Here is a 24,638-nt window from a genome sequence, read left to right as displayed (position 1 = left end):
TCGTCGGAAATCCGCAAGTGAGTCCCATCGTTTGATTAAGCGATGCGCAAGTGAAATGTCGCGTCACCTGTTATCAAATTTTCGAATAGTAAATTGCTATTCTAATAGTTGAATATTCGAATATATGCCCAGCCCTACTCATTATCCAGTAAATATTATCTCGATTAATGTTATGTGAATAAACTTTCTTTTTATGTAAATTCTAACGTAAATCGTAATTGCTGATAGTTGAGTTTCGCAAAAACGTTCGTGGCCCGCAGTGAATTTCTGGCTCGTTGCGGACTCATTCAAATGCTCTGCGGACTCATTTGAAACCGCGGACTCGGGTTGGAAAACACTGGTCTATGCACACTCGTATCCCGTAGAAACTGCGTTAAGAATGTTCTGATTTTTGCGTGTCAACAACTGAATGGGTTTCCTTTTATACATAAACCTGATACGATTTTGCCGCAAGTGGGCAGCGCTGGTCATAAAGTAACCGTACATCTTCAACTCAAATCTATTATTGTTCGAGGCGTTGTCTTAAGACTTGAAGTACGATTAATCGACGCGTTTTAAATTGCTTTCCTTCTATATTTAAGATTCTAAAATATTTTACAGTTCACACGCATCGATAACTTATACGCATGTGGCCGGAAAGGCGTCAATGATCAGAATTGAAATTGAACCGTAAGTATACACTCGCCCCCGCTGTTTCCATAAATAGGAGTCGTACGAGACCTGGTCGCTTAGCACTCATGAAACATTTCTCAAATGACAATCTATGTTCCAGTTCAAAAACTCTAGCATGAATCAATCAAAAATGATTAATATATATTGTTGTCTATTGTGAAGAGCCTAGCGCTTGATCTTGAACGGAATTCTTCATGAAAAAGAGAAATACCTCCTGTCAAAAAATAACTTTGTTCTATACAAAAATAGCAAAACTTACATAAAACTGATAAAACTATACCACAAGTGACCGCAAACTTGAAAAAAAATCCTCTGCTCTAAAGACAACAAACACAACGTTAGAGGCATTCGTTTATTTTGTGCTGAATAATAAATACAAAAGGAACAAGTTTATAATGTATTTACAGTGGAAATACATATACATAGTTTTTAGGAATGTCGTTTCGCAAAAATATACAACTGAAATATTGGTATATTTAGATAAATGACTGAATCCACATTGAAGCAAGTTTTAAAACCACGCAACAGCAGTCCCCTACTAGCTCTAAACTGAAAGCAAAATACCATAATTTATCAGAATAAGGTATATAAAATAAGGTAACCTTGGTTGCATTTGAATAGAATTTCCAAAGAAATGGTAAACTGTCAGAGTAGATAATTTGTTTTTTTTTTGTTCATTGTTTCAGTTACAAAGTAAAACTCCCGACTTCCCCGACAATTCGGTATTTTCTGGCGGAACGAATTCAGATAGATATAGATTCTGATAAAAATCGTTGTGTCGTAAGCAAAAACAACATGTCAAAGGATACTGTTGCAAAAAAAGGCATAGACTGGAAAGGCGTTCTGTATATTTCTCAATTTAAATATAGTTTTTCGCACTTTTGGGACTAGGTCCAGTTTTTTATCCGCCGTTTTTGTTGCCGTTCCAAGCATGAACTTTCATGTGATATCTGCTTTCATATCACTGAAAATCGTTTGGAATCCATTGACAATCTGGTGATTCCGATTAGCCTTAGCGGAGATGTTCCTCCGAGAAGAGAGTTCGGCCCTCGAAGGAAAGCACTGGGAAGGTCTGATGCTAAAAATTAAAAAAAAAGATATATTTTTTTCGTCGTCATCGAAATCAATGACAATTCAACCTAGTCCAACAATGTCTATTTAAACTGGTTTTATATAGTAATATATTCTTCATCCTTGCGCGTCATAATTTATGCTTCATTTAAAGCAGTTACACTCTGCTCCTGTTATTATTAATATTAATAGATTCGGCTGAGTAATTGGGGATTTAACCAGTTGTTCCTCACTTATTAGTTCCGCGGCTATTCGTCTCATTCTTCAATATTAAGATAATATGTAACTATGACATCGTAGGCGAGAATGCCACAAATATGCGACTAATTGTCGGTGTCCGTGCTCAAAAATAGCAATTGAATTATAAGAAATTAGCTATATTTACCAAATTATGGTTTAAACGTATTATGCGTTGCCTTTCAATAATGTCGTGATTAAAAGAATAATGTGATTTAATTGCGTCTGACTTGTCGACAAGTTGGCTGGTATTTTTGACACCTTTTCATTAAGACAAATTATAATTGAAAGCTTCATTTTTGATGAAACGTATACATTATAAATATTTCGGTTTCCATTTTTCGAAATAAATTGTATGAAATTGTTAAAACGCATTTTCATAGCGTTATTACAAATATTAATTTTAGTAGTTATTAATTCCTGTAGCGTACATTCACTGTAATATTTATACAATAATCTTATACCACGAAGAAATAGTTTAGTGCTGAACACACGAGACGCAGTGGCCGGGAATAATCCGATCAAGTTTCCTCAATCTTACTCCAGAAAATTGCACAAATTTAGGAAACATTTGATAAATATTATCGATATTAAACTGTCTACTTTATATGAATCAAAACACACTTACATCTTAATTGCTCAGTTAATTCCTCTTCTAATTCTAACTCCCATGTGAAATCATCCAACATTGTTGCATGCTCATCACAAGTTTTTTGCGCTCTTAATTGAACCAAGTCATGTCTTCCGTCTAACAGTTGCCGTGCGAGGTTGTTGTCCTGTATTCTCATATCCAACTGCAAAATGAAATATTCTCTAACTTAAGTTTTGACTTTCAAATTATATAGTTGTTCATAATATTAAATACAAGAACGGAGAAATAATAAATAATTTTAAAACTTTGAACTTTGTAAACACCTCAAATACCATTTTTAGTTCAATTATCAACTAAAGCGTACTAACCTGTACTTGGTGTAAGAACATGGCAATAGTTATACAATAGGATTACTAGATTCGTATTATTACTGTAAATTATTTCTTAATCTAAACATTGTATTACTGATTCCAGCACTTGAAGTATTAGTTGTACTCGTAACACATGCATAACAGATTCATATCGGCGGTGCGTCACTAAGCACATGGATATACTAAGCGTATACGCAAGTTTCGTACGTATCTTGTTACCAAGGTAACAGACACTTTGACGAAAATAAGACTAGATGTTTTTGAGCAATTTAATTTAAATTTTAAATTTGTCCGTGACTATTTGCCAATTATTGAAACGATGTTCACATAAATGCGTCAATACTAAAATTCAGCACATAGGGAGATCTATCTTTCTCATTCCCGGGCTTATTTTATTCTATCGAACGCACAAGTATAGTTGGCGATGCAGATGTTTGACGCCGTGATTGAATCATCGCTTATTAGGTCTTGATTGCGGTAAAAGATTGGCAGCTGCCCGAAAACCAATAAATCGTCCACAAAACTGAAACCGTGATTTATTCGTGCTATATTTACTCTGCTAATTCATCTTGATATTCACTACTAAGTCATACAGGATTTTCACTTTGTCGAGAGGGCTGGTATACTACACTCACTCAAATTAATAAGGTCAATTCTGTAAACCAAACTACTTCCTATAGATTGAGTGGGTGGTTGCAACCTTGCTTAAACAAGTGTATATAAATACCAATCATTTGTTTATATTTAATCGAATTATCAAATCGAAATGAACGAGATTATCTCCTGCATTTCTTGTTTGAGGTCCTACGAGTTGGTACATGTTATCCATGTCTCGCATACTATCTGTTATATGGTAAACATTGGATTAAGAGTATTAGCGCGTTCCATAGGTTGGTACGGAATATGTAATAATCCGAAATGAATTGAAGTTTGTAATGGAAAAACTTTCCTCAAATACAGGAATGTATATTTGAAGAAGATATAGTCTGTTAACCGGAAGCCTTTTTCTAATCTCATTCTAATACATAACGTATTTGCTCTTCTACACAACTTTTATTCTCAGCACTTTATTTAAGATTCGACTCGAAAACACTATTATGCTTGAGATAAGCATTTCGTGCATTTAAATTTGGGCAATAGCTTATAGTTTTCATTGGAATGAATTTCAATTAAGTAGTAAATACCAGAAAATAAATTACTCTTTCATACCAAATCTGTGCGTAGTCTTTCCAAAGCCATTCCCATTCTCTTGTATCTCGCCCCAGTAGTTTCATTTTCCTTATTCTGAATGTCAATTTCTGATTTTGCGTCAAGACGCAAGGCGTATTGTTTAATTTTCTTTTGACTGTCTTCTATGCTTCTTTGCCGAAAATATTTACTTGCGTATGGTTTACGTATTTTAGTATCGTCAATCTTACAACTGTTAACATTCAATGACGCAGTTCTGTCAGTTTGAACTTGCGTTAGTTGGATGCCAGGTTTGCTCTGTCTTTTCAAATTCTCAATAGTAGAAATGACGCAGTTTGTGTCTGTTGTGCTGTCAGATGATTTTAACTTTGTTGTCGAACTTGAATCATCCTTTCGTTGTTTATTTTGCTCGGATTTGTTTGTGATAATTGGCGCGCTGTTGGGCTCTACAGACGAGTTTGCTTCTTTCTTCAGTTTTAAAGGTATTCTGTGAAATAATTCAAATGTATCTGAATTATATATTTCAGAGAAAAAATGCCACACTGTATTCAAAACCTAAATGACACAAGCCCTAATTCGGCCAGCAAGGTTTTATTCAAATAAGGAAATCAATAGTCGACACAATAAGCTCTTGTGATTCGTTTGCTAGACGTAATTATTAACTTATTTCGGCCACATATCTATACATTTTTCAAAATTCATCTATTAAATCCAACCTCTACACTATTTAATTTATACTTTATTTATTTATTTAGGAAAAGTATAGTCTATATCTATAACTTCCAACTTTATAATATAATTTTGCTCTAGTGTAGATTGTACGATAATTCGTCATAGATAATAACAAACTTTTCAAAACAAATTTTAAGATTGTTTCTTATTGAGTTGGTGGCAATAATTTGTAGGTTGTGCGATATTTATGTATAAATCGATGACTCCTCAATTTTTGAATCATACGAATCATACTGACGCACTTTATAATACTCCCAAATCAAAAAATGCATGCAAATTTACGTTTTCTGGTAATTTATATAAGGTAATTTTCCGTAAAATTACCTTAAAAGGACAGTCTATTTCATACGACCGTGACGAAATCTGGGAGAATTTCTTTTTTTTTGTAACAAAAAACGCGACAAATTGATACAGATAAAGCATTGTATTTCGACTTTTTTAATGAAAGCGATACGTGCGATTACTGTGTACGTTTTTCCATATAAATAATTCGCTTCATCATTATGACTTACGGATATATTCCTTCTGATTGTAGTTCCCTTAAATCATTTTGCCACTGAATCACTGATTCTCTCTTTGGAGAGAGTTGAAGTCTTTCCGACAATTCTTTTAATCGTCGCAAGTCTGGTATTTCGACTTTTTCTAAACTTAACTCTTGTAACTCGACTTTCATGATTGTATTAGATTTTTCTGGAATATTTGGTGTTATGATTGTAGCATATCAATGAATCTGTGCCAAGGGAAAGAAATGTTTGATTATTACAATAGATACAAGTAGTATGAAAACATGGTCATTGATCACTCATTTACACGGAATCAAAATTATAATCATTCAATATTATATTATGCATTGAATAAATTTGCGAAATCATTCAAACTGAAAAAAAAAGATGTGATTTTTAAACATATAATTGCAACAAGTAATTCAGCTTCGACCAATCTCATATACTGATACATACTACATAAGAGAACGTACTCGTCAAATAAATATTAATATTATTCTACAAGAATGCGAAAATAAAATGGAAAAAATCAGCAATATAAAAACAATTCTAGGACGTTGTAAAAGTCACAGTTGCCTTTTAATGGCTTTTGAATTGTAGTTTAAACCATGAAATAAAAGTTTGCCCGCTTGACTAATTTAGCATGAAATGCATACTTTGTGCCAAAGTTCAATAGCCACTGTTTTACAATGGGAATTGTCGCAATTTGAATACCAAAATAATAATTCATATATATGTATACAATACAATTTCACAAATTAAAAATTCGGGTTTAACTGTCAGATGTTAAGAAATTCTGTCAGTTGACATAAACGCAAACTTGAGAGTTCAACAGCGTATGTAAGCGCATTCATCCATGGCTGATGTACCCAGAATTTGTCGGTTCAGCAAATCGGCTATAACAATTTTATCATTGTCAGGTCAGGTCATTCGGAAATGAAGGAAAAGTCATCCAGGAATCAAGAGTAACTCAGACAGAAATGTTTTTGCGTCCATATTCAACTAAGTATGGACCAATGATTAAAGGATGTCATTGAATAGAGGATCATGAATGGCCTGATCTGTGCAAGAAATTGTTTATTTTAGTTCATGCTAAATGCTATTTTTGTATCAAAATTTTTATGACTTCATCGGTATGAATATGTCGAACAAAATCAATATTTAACACCCAGTAATTTTCAGTACGTCCAGAATGTTTATTTCAGTTGTAAGATCTGAACTAGCAAGAAAAAAAAGCACTATTTAAAATATGATTTTAGTCAACCAAAGAATACGGTTCTCCATAGATTCACGAGGAAATTTTAAATAGATATTTTTCAACCAATTTTGAGTTTTTATATTCACATCTATATCCCCACTCATTGAAATTCCGTAAATCCATCTTTTCGGTAAACAATCAGATAAAGATAATGTCAGGTTATTCAAAATAATCGAATTGAAAGCAGCTCTAAAAGATACCCGCACTTCTGACAGATTAATGCATACTAATGCAAAATCAATTTCTTGACTATTGACTATTGAGTATGAGTGCAAATTTACTTGAGGATAAAACATTCCATTAGATAAAAGTTCGCGAATCTCTAGTAATCGTTCATCAGCTCATTACCCAATGCCCAAATATAGGTGTGTACAATAAATCATTTTCAAAAATATTTATGAGATATATGCTATACTATCACTTCAATCATACGTTTAGTCAACTGAGATCGTGCAGAATGTCAAAAATCAAAATTTTATACAAATACAATTCATTTTATACATCATTAAAACTTCTGCTCGAGGTGCGAGCTATTTTTTTTTACTATTATATCAATAATTAATATATGTTAGGACCTCCTGCCTTTTAGCTATTTGAATAAAATGCCTGTTTTATTTGTCTAGTTACTTATTACAGTATAAATGGGTGAAAAATTCTGTACAGATATTTCTAATAAAATAAGCAGAAATTGCTCTTGCTCGACTGTGCTTATCATAGTTATGCTGAATTTACCTCATATAAAATACACTACAGTACTACCATCTCTACTATGCGACCATCAGCATGTCTTCACTGACTTTTAATACAATACCGACCGTATGGCTTCCTATACTATTATACAAACTGTATACACATCCTTTGAGGAAATTCCTCACGTTGCTATACGTCACCACAACAGGATGGTTCAAATATCTTTCGGTATATTTTGTATACAATAATATAGGAAGAATATAAGTTCCATAAATCCGGTTTTAACCCTTCGCAATCAAGCATGAATGATAAACAAATCTCCCCTGAAAATTTTGATTACTTTTAATAATGAAAATTTAATTGAGCGGTTATTTTAAAATATATGACTAATTCCACAAAATAATTTTATCGGCTGATTTTCAAATGCTGTCGCTACTGCAATACACTATTTTCAGTTAATATCAATACAACCCGTCATCATTCCGTTTCAGAAAGGCTAAAGGGAAGATATCATCACACAACTTATTTAATTAAAGCAATCTTCACATTTATCTGGCACATTTAAGCAATACTAATATAATCAGCGATAACTATTAATATTTTGATTATTTATTCCCTTCATTCACGCCTACATTAGAATATTCGTTTCCAACGGACATTTGGTTGTCTGTTTACCCGATCGAATATGGGATTTAATGCCTTATGTCGAAACAATGACTAATTAACGCCACTTGGGCTTTCAAAATCTCATTTCCCAGCAAACATATTATTAAAAATTCACGAATTAGCATGCGATAGGTGCTTCTTTGTCATTATCCGATTATTACAGTATGTTAATAAGGCCTGGGTATTCTGGAGAGGCGAAGGAGAAACGTTGTTTAATAACGTGATGTAACAATGATAATACGATGCAGGTGATTGCAATGGATTCTCCTTACAATTATATGTATGCACGTTTGATTAACTACGACTCTTTCAGAGTATGAGGGGCTTTTTTCAATTCTTCAAATCGAATAAATTATTTGAAGCTAAAAATATCCAACTCGCAGAACACGATATCAAAATAAAGACAATTGAAGATTTTGCAAGCAGTTGTTACATCTATGTGTTTGATTGTATACTCGAAACATGTACAGATTATACTGAATGTCGCAATACAGTAGACGTATGCTTTTGGCTTTGATGTACAGCAAAACAGCGCTTACAAAGAATTTCAGGGCACAACGGTCAACATAGGCGACCTGAACGAGTCAATTTTGTGAAAATATGCGAATGGAGATTGAAATCAAATTTCGTGTACAATATATTCTAGTTTCGGTGACTTTGTGCGTCTGACAACTATTTGTAACTTTAGAATAGCTGAACGAACAACATGCATCTTCAAACAATATCTATAACGATATAGCTATGTCATATCACGTTTTGGCTTACTCGGCTATGACAGAGTTATTTCCGTCTAAAAATATCCAAATTGTGTCAGTCATATAGCGAGCTGTATATGAGAATGTATCAATGTAACGGATGCATACGCGCCGCTATAAAAATAAATGCGTGAATGTGCATACCCTGGATTTACATACTGAATGTAAATGTCAAAATGGCACATTCTAAGCTTCTTTTATGAGTAATGAATAGAAAGAGATTCTTTGTTTTCTTGCTTGGTAAAACAAAATGTCTGACTGGACATGAAAATCACGGGTTCAAACCAATTTATTATGCATTAACGCCGTATGTTACGAAATTTAGACAATTACACACCGCGGCGAATCAAACGCTTGATTTATGTATATATAGATGAATTTACTTCTTACGTATGTTTATATTAAAACGTACTTAACATATTTCGTCCACAACATTTTGTGACAAAAATCGTATTTGATACTGTCTTTGCTAACATAGATTCAGAAGAAAACTTTTGAGTTTTTACTTGACACCTAAATCTCTAAGCTAAGTAATTTCTCGTGCTCAGCTAAAATATTTACCATAATTTCTGATTATTGCTGTAAGGTCGTCCGTGTTCGTTATTTCTTATTTGCGGTAACCGCAAATCGGTATTCATTACTCAGTACACCGAATCAGTTTATATCGCAGAAACATATCAGATCGCGTTCACTCTCGTGCTTTTATTTGCGAACCAGGCTTGGCCTGGTTTAAATGTACTATTCGCGATTATTCATTTTGCTCATAACCGGAAAATGGCATCATATTTTAGTTGCATTGAATTCAGCTCAACATGCTTTGAGATCTGTCATCGATACAGCGACTTTGTGACCCAATTCGCATCCGATTTGCACTGAATGGTCATTTCATTCGCGTGTGATAAATTGATTATGACAGGAAAATCGCCCTCGTTCGTGAGATCGATATGAACCCATGACAAATTATCTTTCCATTTTAGTATTGATTATTCGAAAATCGTCAGAATATACAACCAGAAAAAGATTTTTTTTTTGATGATTGTTTCTAAAATAATGCGAACTGAGAACTATACAATACTGATTATACTCATTCTAATTGCAATTAAATCGTAATATATTTTTTCATCGAGGTCAGACCTCAATCAACATAGTCAGTCGTGTGAATAATAAATACCCTTTCTATATAAAACATCTGAATATTCGTGTGTGTTAGGATGGTCAATTTACTAAATATTGCCAATCGCATATGTTTTTGTTCATTAGCTGTTATACATCGCACACAGTGTGCCATGAGAACTAAGCATGGCAACTGAAATTTACAAAGGAATCTACCTCGTAACGACTACCCTGAATCTCCAAGTTGCACTTGATATAAAAGTAGAAAATTTTTATTTATTTTGCATCATTGCTCTAATTGAGCTATTAAAAATTGAATAACTATACCTTTGTAATACAACGCATTTGTTTGCGGGATGATTCAATTTCATTTACAGGGAAAGCTATTTTTTTCAAGATTTTAATTCATCAATTGGAAATTTTATAATTAGGCGATTTGAATCAGTGATAAATTTGTTTAGGCCCGTATCCAAAACAAAGCGATCACGTGCTTTGCAACAAATATTGACGTTATTTAACCAGTTACTATATAATCAATGCCACGCCACCTGCTGCTTACTATATCCTCTACAAGTTGTAGGTAATTGGGTGCTAAAGAAAACGCTGTTCTCGTGAATTTCAATTGGGCTACTTTTGACTGAAATTTTTTAACTACAGATAATCATCGAAATGCGAAGTGGTTTTTAAATACGTTAGTTCCCAGACAAAGTAGGTTGAACATATAAACATCGTCTGGAAGAAAACTCATTCTAAATTGTGCACTGGTGAATAGTCTCCGAGAACTTAAAATATTTGAACTTGATTTGAATACGCGGGGGAGTGCGCTTAAAATAAATTATCCAATTTGTTCACTACGCAACTGACGATCTAAAAATTTTCTGGATAATTTCGATAATTTGTACATCGCGGGCTTCGGCAACATTGTACTACGAAAACATATTTGACAAAATTAAATTTTGGTAACCGGTTTTTCAGCAAACAGTGAAATCAAATTCATGAAAAGTATCAAAAAATGGAAGATAATGAATAGCAAGTATTCTATTAATAAAATTGTTAATGGCTTTTTGTATCATGTATTTTTATTAAATACGAACGATATTTCTAAATGATTAATTAGGATTTATTACAAGACAGTTGCCTATTCATTCCAATGAACTTTTATAAACTCCTCGTTATTCGTATCAGTGCGCGATGTAACATAACTTAACAAATTAGAAAGTTGCAAATAATTTTTCTGACGTGTTTTGGTTACACCACGCCTACTTTTGTTTTCTTTTTTTGAATCACGTATGGCCAAGCAATACAAATGTATATATATTGTAAAATGTATCGCTTTTCATCTATGGTATACAAAAAAACTCTCTTATGCATGTTTGACTGTATCTGTAAAACTGTATACCGACGGATTAAAATTGCCGGGAGCGCTTATAAATTGTCTCTCACTGCAATGTGCTTTACGTCTATGGATTACGCAAACACATTTTATGCGCGCTCGCAAACTACGCACAGTTACTTTATCATAGCTAAGACATTTCTTTTGTTTAAACCCTTTTTCGGTGGTAATAGTTACCACCAACACCACACGAAAAATTCTAAAAGGTTAACATAATATCATTCAACAACATATCGAACGAAAGTTGTCTGTACGTGATGCCGATCTGTTTCCTCGGCGAGTTTTTCGTTTCAAATTATACTTTCTACTCTCACTGTCAGTTACAAAATTCTTTCTCATATTCATTGATCTAGCTCAATGTATGCACCCACCTTCAAGACAAATTTATTTCAAATAATTTTGATATTTCTCAATATAACTAATACTATCCATCTGCACTATTTACCAACTTTACACGCGAAATGTTTTGCGCGATAATTTAGTCCCTGAAGAATTGAACAGGTTTCAATTGAAACCAGATATGGAGCATCTGTTAGCTAATAACCGACACAAATTAATTATCAAAAATTTGTTATTTAATATATCATTTAAAGAATGGTCAAGAAGGGTATATGAAAAGTAGAAAAATATTCATAACTTACCGAATAATAAAGAATGTAACATTACTCAACTATGATATTAGACATTAGTAGTCCTATGACATTAGTATTTTGCATGGTACCCGACTCGAAACTAGCGATAAAAAACTCGGCTATGACATGTATGACAGTTGACATGGACACTAAATGTCTTGTATTCAATCAGTAACATGGTGATGCAATATTCAGCACCTGGTATTTATATAGAATCCAGATAAGTATCAGACGTATCGCTGCTATGTGTTATTATTTATATCATATTAGTGATCTTTGACATATCCTGCGATATGTGTTACAATAGCAATAGCGCACAATTAAGTTTGTAATTAGAAAAAGTAGCAATATAAATTTAGACAACGGAATCTCGTGAAGATGAAGATTTGAGAATATTTTGTTTCGTTGATGTCCTTGTAATTCCCGACTAAATTTCATGTCAAATTCAATGCATAATAAAATTAAAGATTCAAATTGTAGTGTATGTGTATTTACTAGGTGTTGTTTCTTTAAACTCGAGTTCTGTATGACCAATTGATTTCCATTGCAATCTGATCAGATAAATCTCATTGTCGTATTTCGGGGTCAATTTGTTTACCATAATAACAGCGACGAACTTATTTCATTTTATCTTTAAAAGTATTTGCGGTGTATGTATTGCGTCTATAATTTTATTTGTTTGAACTTCAAAAATACCTGACAAATACTTTTCTTTGAGATTACATGCGTTTTTGTATCTTGTTTATCACGCAAGTTTAGTACATTCAGAAATCATTCATGAATCTAAGTTTTTTTAAATTGATCACATAAAAAATATTCTTATAAATAATATTGAATTCATCGAACTATATTTAAAATATAATCTAGCCCTGTCAAATATGAATTTATCAGTAATTTTAGGTAATTACTAAAAGCGAAACTATTCTCAGTTGTAAAATGCTCTGTTGTCGTTTAATATTACCATACGTTGAAATGAAGGAATTCGATAGGTAACTATTACTTATGATCTTTTGCATAAGTCACTGCTGTTGACGTGAACTTTTTAGCAAACTGATTAACCCGGTAACGGAAAATTGTAATCGTTTTATTGAAACACGAGAACCGAACCTGTGCTTTGTATATTGGAAATAAGACAAAGTTGTTCTGCCTATTTATCGTGTTAAATTTTGAATTTACTCGTTGGCTATTGAATAGTTTTCCGCTCAAATTTGTAAAATGTTTCCCAAACGACGGAACAAAAATCTAATATCATAATAATATATCAATATTAAATTGATTTTGATTGTGATTGTTCATAAATCGGCAACCTCTCAAAATAAACCCTAAAATTAGTGAACCTCGACAGTAACTATAGGAACAAAACTGGGTATCATATTTCAGTATCAAACGTTTATTGCCTCTTGTTAGAACTTAATTAAAATCAAATTTTATTTTCCCGATACCGTTTATCTCTAATAAAAATACCTATAATTTCAAAAGATTTTATATTAGATTTTTTTAAAACTAAAACAAAACCAACAAATTTTATTGCAAAAACTATTAAATTATTAAAATAATTTCATTCAAATTTGGGCAGTTGTTTTGGAATTGTTTCAAATAGATAATTTCCTCTCGGACGTGAAACCAGTAATAGTTGGAAAATGAAAAATAATCCCTCAATGTCTTTTGATTTTATTCATTGCTTAGTTGAACAAACAAAATAAATTCACAAAATTATAGGTTTGATTTGTTCAAATATTATATTTCTAGACAATAATAATTTGGCGCCATGATTAGAACAACCTAATAAGATTAACGACAAAGACACTAATTCAATTCTGTTACTATGAACCCCTGCGAGTTTAATATTTAAAATATAATTATGCGGAATTGAATTCATCGGCCCATAATAGCGCTATACCAGTTAATGAATTTTATGACAAAAACAAAGATGCTAAATATACCATATAATTTGAATAATAGCTGAGTGTGTTATGTGAGAATAACTATAGAGTGAAAAAGACACGTCATATCCGACGCTTCGTTGTCATGTCGCTGGGTTCGCAACAGTCATACATACTTGGGGGCTTCCGTATCCGCTATGTATTGCAAGACAAAGACTTCTACCCCGAGCTTGTGTGCCTACCTGGTTTATATCCTACTCAACATCAACAACTCTCGGCTTTTTTTGATCTCCGCTTAAATTCGTGTTCAATAGTAACCCAAAACGAACTGGTTGAATAACTGGTCAATATATACAATACACCAAGCAGAAATTGCCACAAAATATCTTTTTAATAGTGTTTTATTGCCATGCGTACCCACGCACCTTTGCTGGGACAAGATTCACACTCTTATTCTTTCCTTATTTCACTGCACCTCCGATAAGTATCATCAAACACACACAAACTTCAATAAGCATGAAACCATATTAATGTGAATATTTCACTTTTATTTCACGACGAATGCAGAAAATCAAAACAAAAAGTACATAATTGTACATAGTGGAACATATTGTGCGACAAAATTGCGTATTGCAGCATTAAAATAAAGATAAAGTTGATTCACTTTTTACATACTTTTGATCTTTTTCAAAACTCAAAACAACAGCCTTCGACTTTAATGACTTTTATATCGATGAATCGGCAATATTTTTGAAACAAAGCAACGCCAGTTTTTAGTTGACTCTTTACTTGACATGAAATATTATGGAAGAGAAAAATAAACAATAAATTAAGCTGTACACATTATACTCAAAATAAATTTTATGTATTCCCGTTCTTCAATCTGCCTAATTTGGACCTCAGACGACTAGGGGCATTATCATATAACGCCAAGTAGACAAATTTGTCAGAGTATGGTAACAATTACTCGGGAGTAATTCTTTTTCCGAAAAAACTAAAGATTCATTATTTTTATGTTTGCGTTTTGTTAACTAAGCGATATTCTCGTACGAACACTGTGTAGCAAGTGGCATAAAACAGCATTGAGTTGCCTACGGCAAAACAATATAATATCTTCACAACAATATAAAATTTTAAAAATAAAAATTCGCAAAGTTCGTTGTGTTGATCCTTTGGGTTTATCCGGACGTGAAAAGCTTGATTGATTTGGCGCACACTCCAAGTTTGACGCAAATATCACACACTCTTACTTGCAAGCTGAAGTCCGCTTGTTTGTGATCTTCTATGAGAAATAAACAAATGAAAAAATGTGCTTTAGAAGAAAGAAGCAAGAAGCAAATATGACAATTAGAGGAATAAAACAAAATAGAAAAGATATATCAAAATACTACGGTAGATTCATCATGAAGGTCAGTTTTATTTTTGTGTTTACGAAAAAATAAACTTAATACTGCGCAAAATAATGCGTCAAAATAATTATAGAAGGCAAAAATGCTTGTTGGATTACTATTTTCTTCTAAAACTGTGACCGCATCCTGCCGTCAATACGAGATACAAAAATATTATCTGTTCCAGTTATTTACTTCAAAAATTATCTGAATTTTTATATTTTGACTTGGCACGTCGAGTTTAACACAGTATAAAGTTGTGAGTTACGGATGGAACTTTATTGTAAAAATTGATCAATTCTTCAATTTATTTCCTAATATTCAAGTCATTATTTATTGTAAATGATTTGATGTATGTCTCACCTAATCCTCGACAGCTTTTGTCACTATTTACGACCGTGCACATCTTTTTGTGGCAAAGAGCTTTGATATCTTCCACAGTTACTTTCTTTTTCATTTTCTTTGTTTTGTTGTCTATGCTTTCTTCTAATTTTTTAATGTCCAAGTTTTCCGTTTTATCAACTAGATCGCCTGGCTCCACAGCTGGATTTTCTGCTGATTTTGCTGCTGGTTTCTCGAGTGCAGCAGCGTCTCCCCAACCAAAGCTTCTTCTTTTTCGAATATTAACCTTAATAAAAAGGGATAGAATAATTCCTCTTGGAGTAATGTTACATCGTTGTTATCAAATGTCATCTTCAAATTTATACTACTCCTAATTTTATAGAAAAAACTTACAATCGTTTTTGTTTTACCTTAAAATTTATTCAGCTTATTTAACTTATCTCTAATCGTGGGCATTATCAGTAGTTTTATATTTTCACAACAACCAGCATTGACACGAATCATGAAAAACCATAGCAGTCACTGACTACGTGATTTACTGATTACATGTAATATTTGAGGTTTTTACCTCTATTATTACCTCTTTCCCAATCAGTGTCTCCCGCTCCTTCAAAGCTTCTAAAATAGCATCAGCCTGTGATAAAAAATAGAACTGAAATTATCGTAGAATTTTAAGCTATTTTGGTTCAAAATTGGCTACGCAAAAATGAAAATTAAGTTCATATAGATCATGCTTGATTGTGTATCACCATAAAAGACAAGATGAAGACAATGGAGAGGACAAGACATAAAGAAAATGATTAAAAGGAAAGTATCAGGAAATCTGTTTCCATGGTAATATGAATACAAAACAAGTTCTCAAACTCAAAAATGCCTTGTTGAATCCCATGCTTGGTAGAGTAAAACATTAACTTCGAGTAATTGTTGAATGTTGATTCGCTTATTAGAAGAAGTGGCAAGGTAGAAAGATAACTGTAGTTAAAAAATTAAACTAATTCTAATTATCTATTTACTGGCAAAAAAAAATCACATTGTTTTTATTATACGTGAAGACGATTTTCTCTATAGATGGTTTGCCTATGATTTCAGAGTTCTCGAAAGTCGCTATTATTAAGAATTCGTTGTATAAACTATAGAGTTTGAAAGTTATTAGATGTAAGTAATATGATTGGGGTTATTTTGGGGAAATATTCGTTAAGTTGTTAACTGTTTAATCATTAATGTTTATTCTGACGAATCAATATAATGACAGTTATGCGTTCAGAGAAATTCTAAATTGTTTGGTGGCAAAGCGGTAGGATACAACGATAACTATTTCGCATCGCGGTTTCTTCGTGCGCATAAGATTATCCCTCCGGCAATGTGGCCAAACTTTGTATATTTTGTTTCATTTTATTATGGAATTTAACATCAAAATATTTAGACGGTGTCAGCTAATCTCGTCCAATTGAGTTTCGTTCTGCTTCCAATCGTATTTGGATGATATTTTTAGGGAAGAGAATAAATATCACAAAAGAAATATATTCCTACTATCCGTTACAAAGAGTTACTTTTATTTATCTATAATTGAATCAGTGTTGGTCAAACGGTATAACACGTGAAAGAATCAAGTTCTAAATGTAAAAAGTACATGCATAAAAATCTCGAGAGAGATTACATTTAAACGACGTTCACAAACTATATTAAAGTTGATGTTTTGCATGCACGTTCAGAAAATACTAGCTGTATGTTATATTTTTGTTGAAGAATCATGACACCACATCTAATTTTCGATTATTCATGGTTAGTTATCACACGCGGGACAAGGGTTTTATTCCTGGAGCCCGTTGATACAAATTATTTTCTTGATGTTCTAACATACATTATTATGTATCGCCATCCTTCGCCTTCTCCGCCGCCTTTTTCTAACAGCTGCTTCTTGTTTAGTGACTTCCGAATCAAGCAGTTCGGCCTTTATAATAATGTGGTGAAAAACTTATCGAGAAATGTTTTGAACAAAAGCAAAAAAATACAGAAAAATGGATGAATTTTCAGACCGATAATGTTTTTAATAGCTACAAGCGAGCAGCAAATCTTTGTGAGTAATATTGTCTGTAACAACTGGGAATCGTAAATATAGACGTCACGTATATACGTAAGAACTATTACATTAACTAAATATAGAAATGGTAAAAATTAAAATCGATGAATAAAAAACAGAAAATACGATGAAATTGAAATTAGGTCTATGTAGAAACTGAGTGGAACACTTTAATATTGTGCAGTTATCGGAATCAGTAAACTATATCTTTGTCAAGTATATTTGTATGAAACTTTCCAGCTTGGAATAATGTCCAGAATATAGGTATATAGACCAACTACAGTTTTGTTTAAATTCATCAGGGACGATAACCAACTTTTATCAGATTTATTGGACTATTATACACAAAATATATATACAATTTACAATATACGTAATTAAGCAATAACGACTGCTTTGGTCATTTGTATGAATGCAAGCCTGTGCTCAGATTTGAAACGTCTTTTACATGTTGCATATTCATGCCTTTCGTAATTTATGTGAATAATCAGAAATGCCCGCCCAACTTCATTGACCTGCATAATTATTTCGCACTCCCAGTCAAAATTAGATGAGAAATTTATTCCCTGTACAGTATATGCTACAGCACACACTGAATCAAGTTTTGACTGTGATATGCCGTAGTAAAGCCACAAGTGACGCATGAATATCTTGTTATTATTATATTGTTATTTTCAAATAATATCTTGTTAATCACCTAAATCAAAATCACTTACAAAGGGAACCATGTCATCACAGGTCGGATATTTGTAGTCCCAAGTTCCATCACTTTTGCAAAAAGCCTCACAATGTCTTATCTTGTCGTCGAAATCCAAAGGACATTTGTACAAATGCTCACAATACTCCGCCGGATGAAGGAAGTCCCCTTCAGTTGGACACATCAAGTGATTTTCAAGCAACAGAGACGACTCAAACGTACTCTTTTGAAACGGGTTTATTTGGCAAAGTACTGCAACAAATAAGAGAAGTCATTAAATATAAGTCAAAGACAAATCTACACAAAATAATACAAATTAGTGCAATCAAATAGCGATGGATTTTATAATATACTAAATTGCACTGTATGTCAACGTTTTATTGGACGTAATATATTTTTAAAAGTTGATATAGCGTTAGTTGAATAAAGCCACATAAATTAAGCTCTTATTTCTGATCCTTTCAAAATTGGTCGATATATTTCCTGTATAAATTCCATAAGCGGTGTCGATATTTTTCGCTTGATTAAAATCTGTCAAATACAATATTTCATGCTTATGTTGGAATAAAACATTCATTGCATTAATTTGCATTTTATTCGAGCCATGAGATTTAAAAATAAAAAAACAGAAATTTCTCGACGTTCATATTCATCATGACACATTTCTGCGCTATTTAAAAATTTGTATAATTGTATTATTCAACAAGTAAGCTAAATACATGGCTTGTTTTAAATCATTAATGTGACGGGTGAGTTAGTCAGTCAAGTTGAATAGTCTTTCCCCCTACAGAACTACTCTGGAAATCGCTTTAAACATTTGGAACAAGAAAAGAAACTGAGAAATTTCAAAAATATTTAAACTGATTTACAGAATTGAGCAGTGAAATTGTTAATTTTCAGTTACTTTTGTTAAAATAACATGTTTGACTCAAAAATATTCTGTGAAATAACTAGACTACTCTCCCACAAGTAACCATTTTTATACATCATTTACAAAAAATCGGTAAGAATATTGGAACAGGGTTAAGTTTGTTGACCGCATGATCTTATCGCTCCCTCCAGTCTATACCGAAAAGTTTTGTGTATTTTGTTAATTTTTTTTATTGTTGCAAGGCTTGATTTCTTACTGACGGAACAAAGCTCTCCTCCTTTTCTCTTATAATTTCATATTAGCGCATATAGGTATATTGATAAAATAAAGTTTCCCTAATACGTGTGATCTTCTGTATAAAAATACACCTATATATGCATTTCAGTCACGATGTTGCAATAAAATCTGTCTTGCTTTGTTAGTGATGAATAGTTGTTTTCAATGAAAAAAGTTACGCATGTACTAATATCGCTTTATTCAAATTATGTATATTATATTCAAAATTGTTGGACAGCACGTAAAGAATGTAATGTGTCAGATATTTCAGCACGATTTTTTTACCAAAACTTTTTTATCGGAGCATCACGCTTGTTGAACTAATCAGTCAACAGGAATTAGATAAACGAAGTCATGGAAAAAATTTCAGCTTGAAAAGGAGCTATATACCGCGATAAAGACCTAACATTCTGTCAGACCCCTGATATGTTAAATTATTGTCAATTTGTTCTTTTTTCAATCCCAAATAATATTACAATTGAGATTTATATTATTCACTAGATTTTTATATCGAATCCGATTAACGATGACAAAGTTTCGAATTACATTCACAGTATTGTATTGTGAAACAGAAAATTGTTGTACATACTCGTTTTGTTGGAATTTCCAGAACATTATTGCTCTGTAAATAAAATCATATAGCATATTATTCAATTTCGGTTTTAAATGCACTGAAACGATTATCACGGCGTCATTTTTCTAATTATCTGTGATATAGATCCTTGTCTGAATCAGCACAATAGGTTTCATCTGGGCCCAGTTGAAAAATTATCGCTGTAGAGTGATTCATAGTAAACAAATCATTGAACTAATCGCGGCTTTCTTCATAAATGAAGACGAACGCTTTGGAATTCCACCACGACATAATTGATTGTAATTATTTGCGGTTTGTGGGCGGTAATTGTAGTGATGTAACTAAAATTCTTTAATTAATAGAGGCGTAGAATGACGTCGCATATTTCCGGAGGGTCGAAAAGTCGGGTGTACTTGAACACTTTAAATTGGAGTGCGATTAAAACATTTCACTACCGACTGCCCATATCTTAATACACAACACAGATTTCAGTTTTCTTTAATTCGATGAAATACAAAAGGCATTTGATAAGATTTATTAAATTTCTAAGATTCTTATCGGGCATAGTCTGTAAAACGCTCTGTTGACAAAATGAAATCATTAATACGAGAGTGGTTTAATTAAAAATTAGAAAGAAGAACGACCCCGCAAATGATGTTACGAACTGAATGACTAATGTGTTGTGTGTTGATATTTAAGATTGAATTTTTATAATATGTACAACTTTATTAGTTTTAGTTCGCAAAATTATTTTCTGTTCCAAAATGTCCCTAACACACCTGCTACACACCTCCATATTATACAATTAATTAATACATGTTGATTGATGTTTCTTTGTCTGGAGTTACCACGTTTTATTCACACAAATGTGAAATGAAATTATATAAAAATACACCTTAGATAACACGAAGAGATTCATCACAACTTGTAATCTATATTTTGAATTCGACTTCCTATTTCAAGTGCCTAAAATTTAAAAATAGTTCACCAACTTAGGTGTGAACCGTTTTATGTCGCATATGAATCTATCTGTTCGGGCTAATTCAAATCAATAAATATTTTCTGCGCTTTAGGTCTGTAACGGAAGTGTTGAATATCGTGTAAAAGTCATGACATTGCTACATCCTTCTAATTATGAATGCCAATGACATTGATTAGGCTATATGATGAAATATGAAATAAAATCATTGCGCAATGATAACATAAATTTCGAAAATCATAGGATTAAATTTGAGCAATTATGAAAGTGATTAAGTTAATAATAGATACAATTTTAAGAAACGCGACGATGCACCGATATTTAATTGAACTCCTGTAAATGAAAGGATATAACATTGCTCTTTTATGAATTATAATTTGTATTAATAATTTTTGAATCCAGTTTTAGAAATATCTCAATATTACTTTAAGTATTTATTGAGATTGTTCTCGAAATACGTAGTCAGCAATACATTTTATTATCAACAGGACTTTAACAGGAAAATGGGTCAGCTTTTTAATATGTGTGAAATGTCAGGGTTTGCAACGTAAAATACTCATTAAACATTCATCATCGCTGTACAAACACAATATCTCCAGTTACGGCATAAATGAAAAACTTAGTCAAAACGCCTCTGGCTACAGACTTGAAACTTCGAAACCTGTTCTAGCAAAATAGTGAAGGTCTACCTCAGTTTTGATGGATTTTGAAATTTAATACGATAGTAATATTGGATTTGAAATACAATACGGAGATATGGTTTTCATTAATATATAAATACCTCAAGTACGTCTTGTGTCAACTGAAGGTCATAAAACTAATGCTTTGAATGGAAAGAATCGAAATTCTAATATTTTCAAGTTATTTTTGGCAAGAAAAAATTTATACTATATTCATTGCAATTAAAGTAGAATCATTTGAAGGCGTTAACATTATACAATATTTATTTGAAGTTTAATTTTTATTTTCAATAATAACAACGAAAATAATCGTTCTAGTGCCACTGGCATTATCCATGGATAGCGCGGGCTATTCGTGGCCTTTGCTGAGGTGTATCCCAATAAATTTTATTTCATTGTTTTATGTGGGGTAGCTCAGAGCTAGGTCACTAACCCGCATCTAGAAGTACAACGTCTACAAATAAATTAGGTGCTGATGATCCATGACATTTATAAAAATTATTAAATAATTTATGATAATTTTAAATTTTCAATTTTTTTATATTTGCATTTGATTTTATTTACTTCGTGTTTTTATTATTATTATCATTCTTTTATTGCAGTAATGAAATTACATTGTAAAACCATAAATACGAAATCATAAATCTGCCACAATATTAACGCCAAAGCAAATACTATAAATTAATTACAAATGAGTAGATATCATCATAAAATCCTACATGGCCACTGGATAAATGTTGACAAATATTGCCGCAACTTTTACGCGGGAATTAAAACATTTAGATTCGGTGCAACTTCATTTTAATTTTCTATACATATTTTGAAAATATTCCCAATAATATTTCAAATGTTCTAGAAACAGATTTCTTCTACTAGTTTCTTTTTTCACTTAGTACCCTAAAACTAATCAGATGTACTGCTTATTTTATTTTATTTTTTAATCTGAACCATCATTTTATTTTGGCCCAAATTGCTTCATGTAGATTTAGGCACATATTCATTATTTTCTTTACTTTAGCACTACTGTTATGTACAATGTAGAATGTTCAACTTTTACAACAAGCAACTCCATTCCAATGTTGCAACATATTTATTAGAATACGATATTGTATTAATATAAATGATAGGTAAATAATATGAACAAATTATTCTAAAATATAATACAAGTTTGAAAAATTTAAACTTTAAAACTTTTTTGTCAGATAAAAGTTTTCGCAGTAAAAACTAAATAATTTTTCTCACCCCCTTCAACGGGTGCTCCATATGTAATAGACAATGTTGATAATATTCCGATTATAATAAATGAAATTTTCATGATGTTGACTGCTGATGAGTTCCGTATCGATTTGACAAAAAATTATAACATCCAACTACGGTAAATGTGCCTCGCCTCACTTTTGCGTTTATCTTTCTCGCATCAGTCTAACCAAATATTTGAACGATTGGTGTGGTCGGGGATATTTTATATGAGAATCGAATACGAAGTAAAGAAAAAAGACGTTCTTGTTACAGAACGACATCAGAAAAAATAGATCGCGTCGGCGGCTTCGAAAAAATGTCGCATTGACGCACGCTAACTTAGACTTCACAGAACGTCCGAACACGTTTCAGCAAATGTGCCCGGTTGAACTAACTCAATACTGCATAAGTCCCGATTTATCACCTTTTCACGCTTGATGAAATTTACCTACTTGACCTTTCAACCCGGAAATGCAATATGAGGATATCACGATTATCCTTTCAACGCGAAACTTGTTTCATCACATGTAAATATATTGATTATTTCACAATTGACGAATCGAAAAACTTCATTTAACTTCATTTATTCATGTTGGCTATTGGAGGTACTTGTGACTATCTAACGCGTATAATATTTTGGATTTGCGACAAACGATTTGATTTCAACGGATTTTCGCCATGTATTTTTGTACTAATACTAGAATTTTGCATAATGCCTTTTAGGAATAAATTACCTAACCGCTTGAAATTCCCATTTCTTTCTCCATAGTCAAAATAAACTTCATATGACATTGCGATGACAAATTAATTAAGATTTCCATTTGCTGATTACCTCATGGGCCTACCTCAAACTTTTTTTTAAATTGATGACGACACGTTTGACCAACGCCGGCCCATGACATATCAGATATAAAAATATATCTGAACGACACAATACGTTATTTAAAATGTATTAATTTGCATATAAAATATTTAATTAATTCATTTCGTGAATATAGTACAAAAACCCTATTTCGTTGCCACTTGACATCATATATTTTGAATAAAAATTTTCAACTTCACAGTTCAAACGTTTTTGTTTAGAATATGAAATTTACGCAAACTTTGTCTACGACTTGGATCTAGAGGTACAACTAAATGTGTGTGCCGAGTGGTTACTGGTTACTAGACAGTCAAACCACGCAAATCGACTAGCATACAAACGGTACCGATGACATTATTAAAAAAGAATCCAATTCCAATTTGTATTTTAAATTATGTTACTTTTGTGTGATCATACCATGAAGTTACGGTTAATGCGTTATATTAACGAGAAATTGTACAACACATTACTTCTGTTCGCTATATTGTTGTATATATTGTTTTTGCTACCATGCCCATATTATATGTAGACTCTGAATTATTCAAAAATATATCGAAATATCATAATCTCGTTTATTTCAAAATATATGCAAGCAAAAATCAATCTCAAGTGATTTGTATGTCTGTAGCGATTAAGCGTGTGAAGATTTTTCAGAATTATCATTTTTAAGCTTATCAATTTCTGAAAGAAAGTTTTTCAGCTGACAAATCACAAAAGACATATGAAGTTTAGTTCATCATTAGCAATAGATGATCTAAAAAAATAAACCTGATCTGTAATTTATCAAGCTCTCTCACAAGAATCTTCTTCAAAACTGAACAGTTGGATCATGTGTATACAAGTATTACAGATGTCATTTTATGTAACAATTAAAATATTCCCTCCCAAATGTTA

The 24,638-nt window shown here is 32.1% G+C and overlaps 2 protein-coding genes across 6 annotated transcripts; both read right to left on the bottom strand.

Annotated features, from left to right (window-relative positions):
- Window positions 1-893: 893 nt before the first annotated feature.
- LOC120331825 (uncharacterized) lies at window positions 894-5,821 on the bottom strand. Its single transcript, XM_039398983.2, has 4 exons — window positions 5,376-5,821; window positions 4,153-4,618; window positions 2,609-2,774; window positions 894-1,750 (listed from the first exon to the last, which is right to left on the bottom strand). The coding sequence occupies exons 1-4, from the start codon at window positions 5,534-5,536 to the stop codon at window positions 1,629-1,631; spliced, it is 915 nt and encodes a 304-aa protein (XP_039254917.2). The 5' UTR covers window positions 5,537-5,821; the 3' UTR covers window positions 894-1,628.
- Window positions 5,822-14,283: 8,462 nt separating this feature from the next.
- On the bottom strand, window positions 14,284-23,171 carry LOC120331431 (uncharacterized). 5 transcript variants are annotated; one of them, XM_039398508.2, is made up of 6 exons: window positions 22,886-23,171; window positions 18,283-18,515; window positions 17,348-17,437; window positions 16,055-16,120; window positions 15,508-15,772; window positions 14,284-15,035 (listed from the first exon to the last, which is right to left on the bottom strand). In XM_039398508.2, the coding sequence occupies exons 1-6, from the start codon at window positions 22,956-22,958 to the stop codon at window positions 14,935-14,937; spliced, it is 828 nt and encodes a 275-aa protein (XP_039254442.2). In that variant the 5' UTR covers window positions 22,959-23,171; the 3' UTR covers window positions 14,284-14,934. The 5 variants fall into 5 exon arrangements, with proteins under 5 accessions (XP_039254442.2, XP_039254441.2, XP_039254443.2 ...); XM_039398507.2 differs by having other exon boundaries at window positions 14,284-15,038; window positions 22,886-23,162; XM_039398509.2 differs by having other exon boundaries at window positions 14,284-15,038; window positions 16,067-16,120; window positions 22,886-23,152.
- Window positions 23,172-24,638: the final 1,467 nt, after the last annotated feature.

Source organism: Styela clava, chromosome 6 (assembly GCF_964204865.1).
Source record: "Styela clava chromosome 6, kaStyClav1.hap1.2, whole genome shotgun sequence".
Lineage (NCBI taxonomy): Eukaryota > Metazoa > Chordata > Ascidiacea > Stolidobranchia > Styelidae > Styela > Styela clava.
This window is presented reverse-complemented; position numbering and strand designations above follow the sequence as displayed.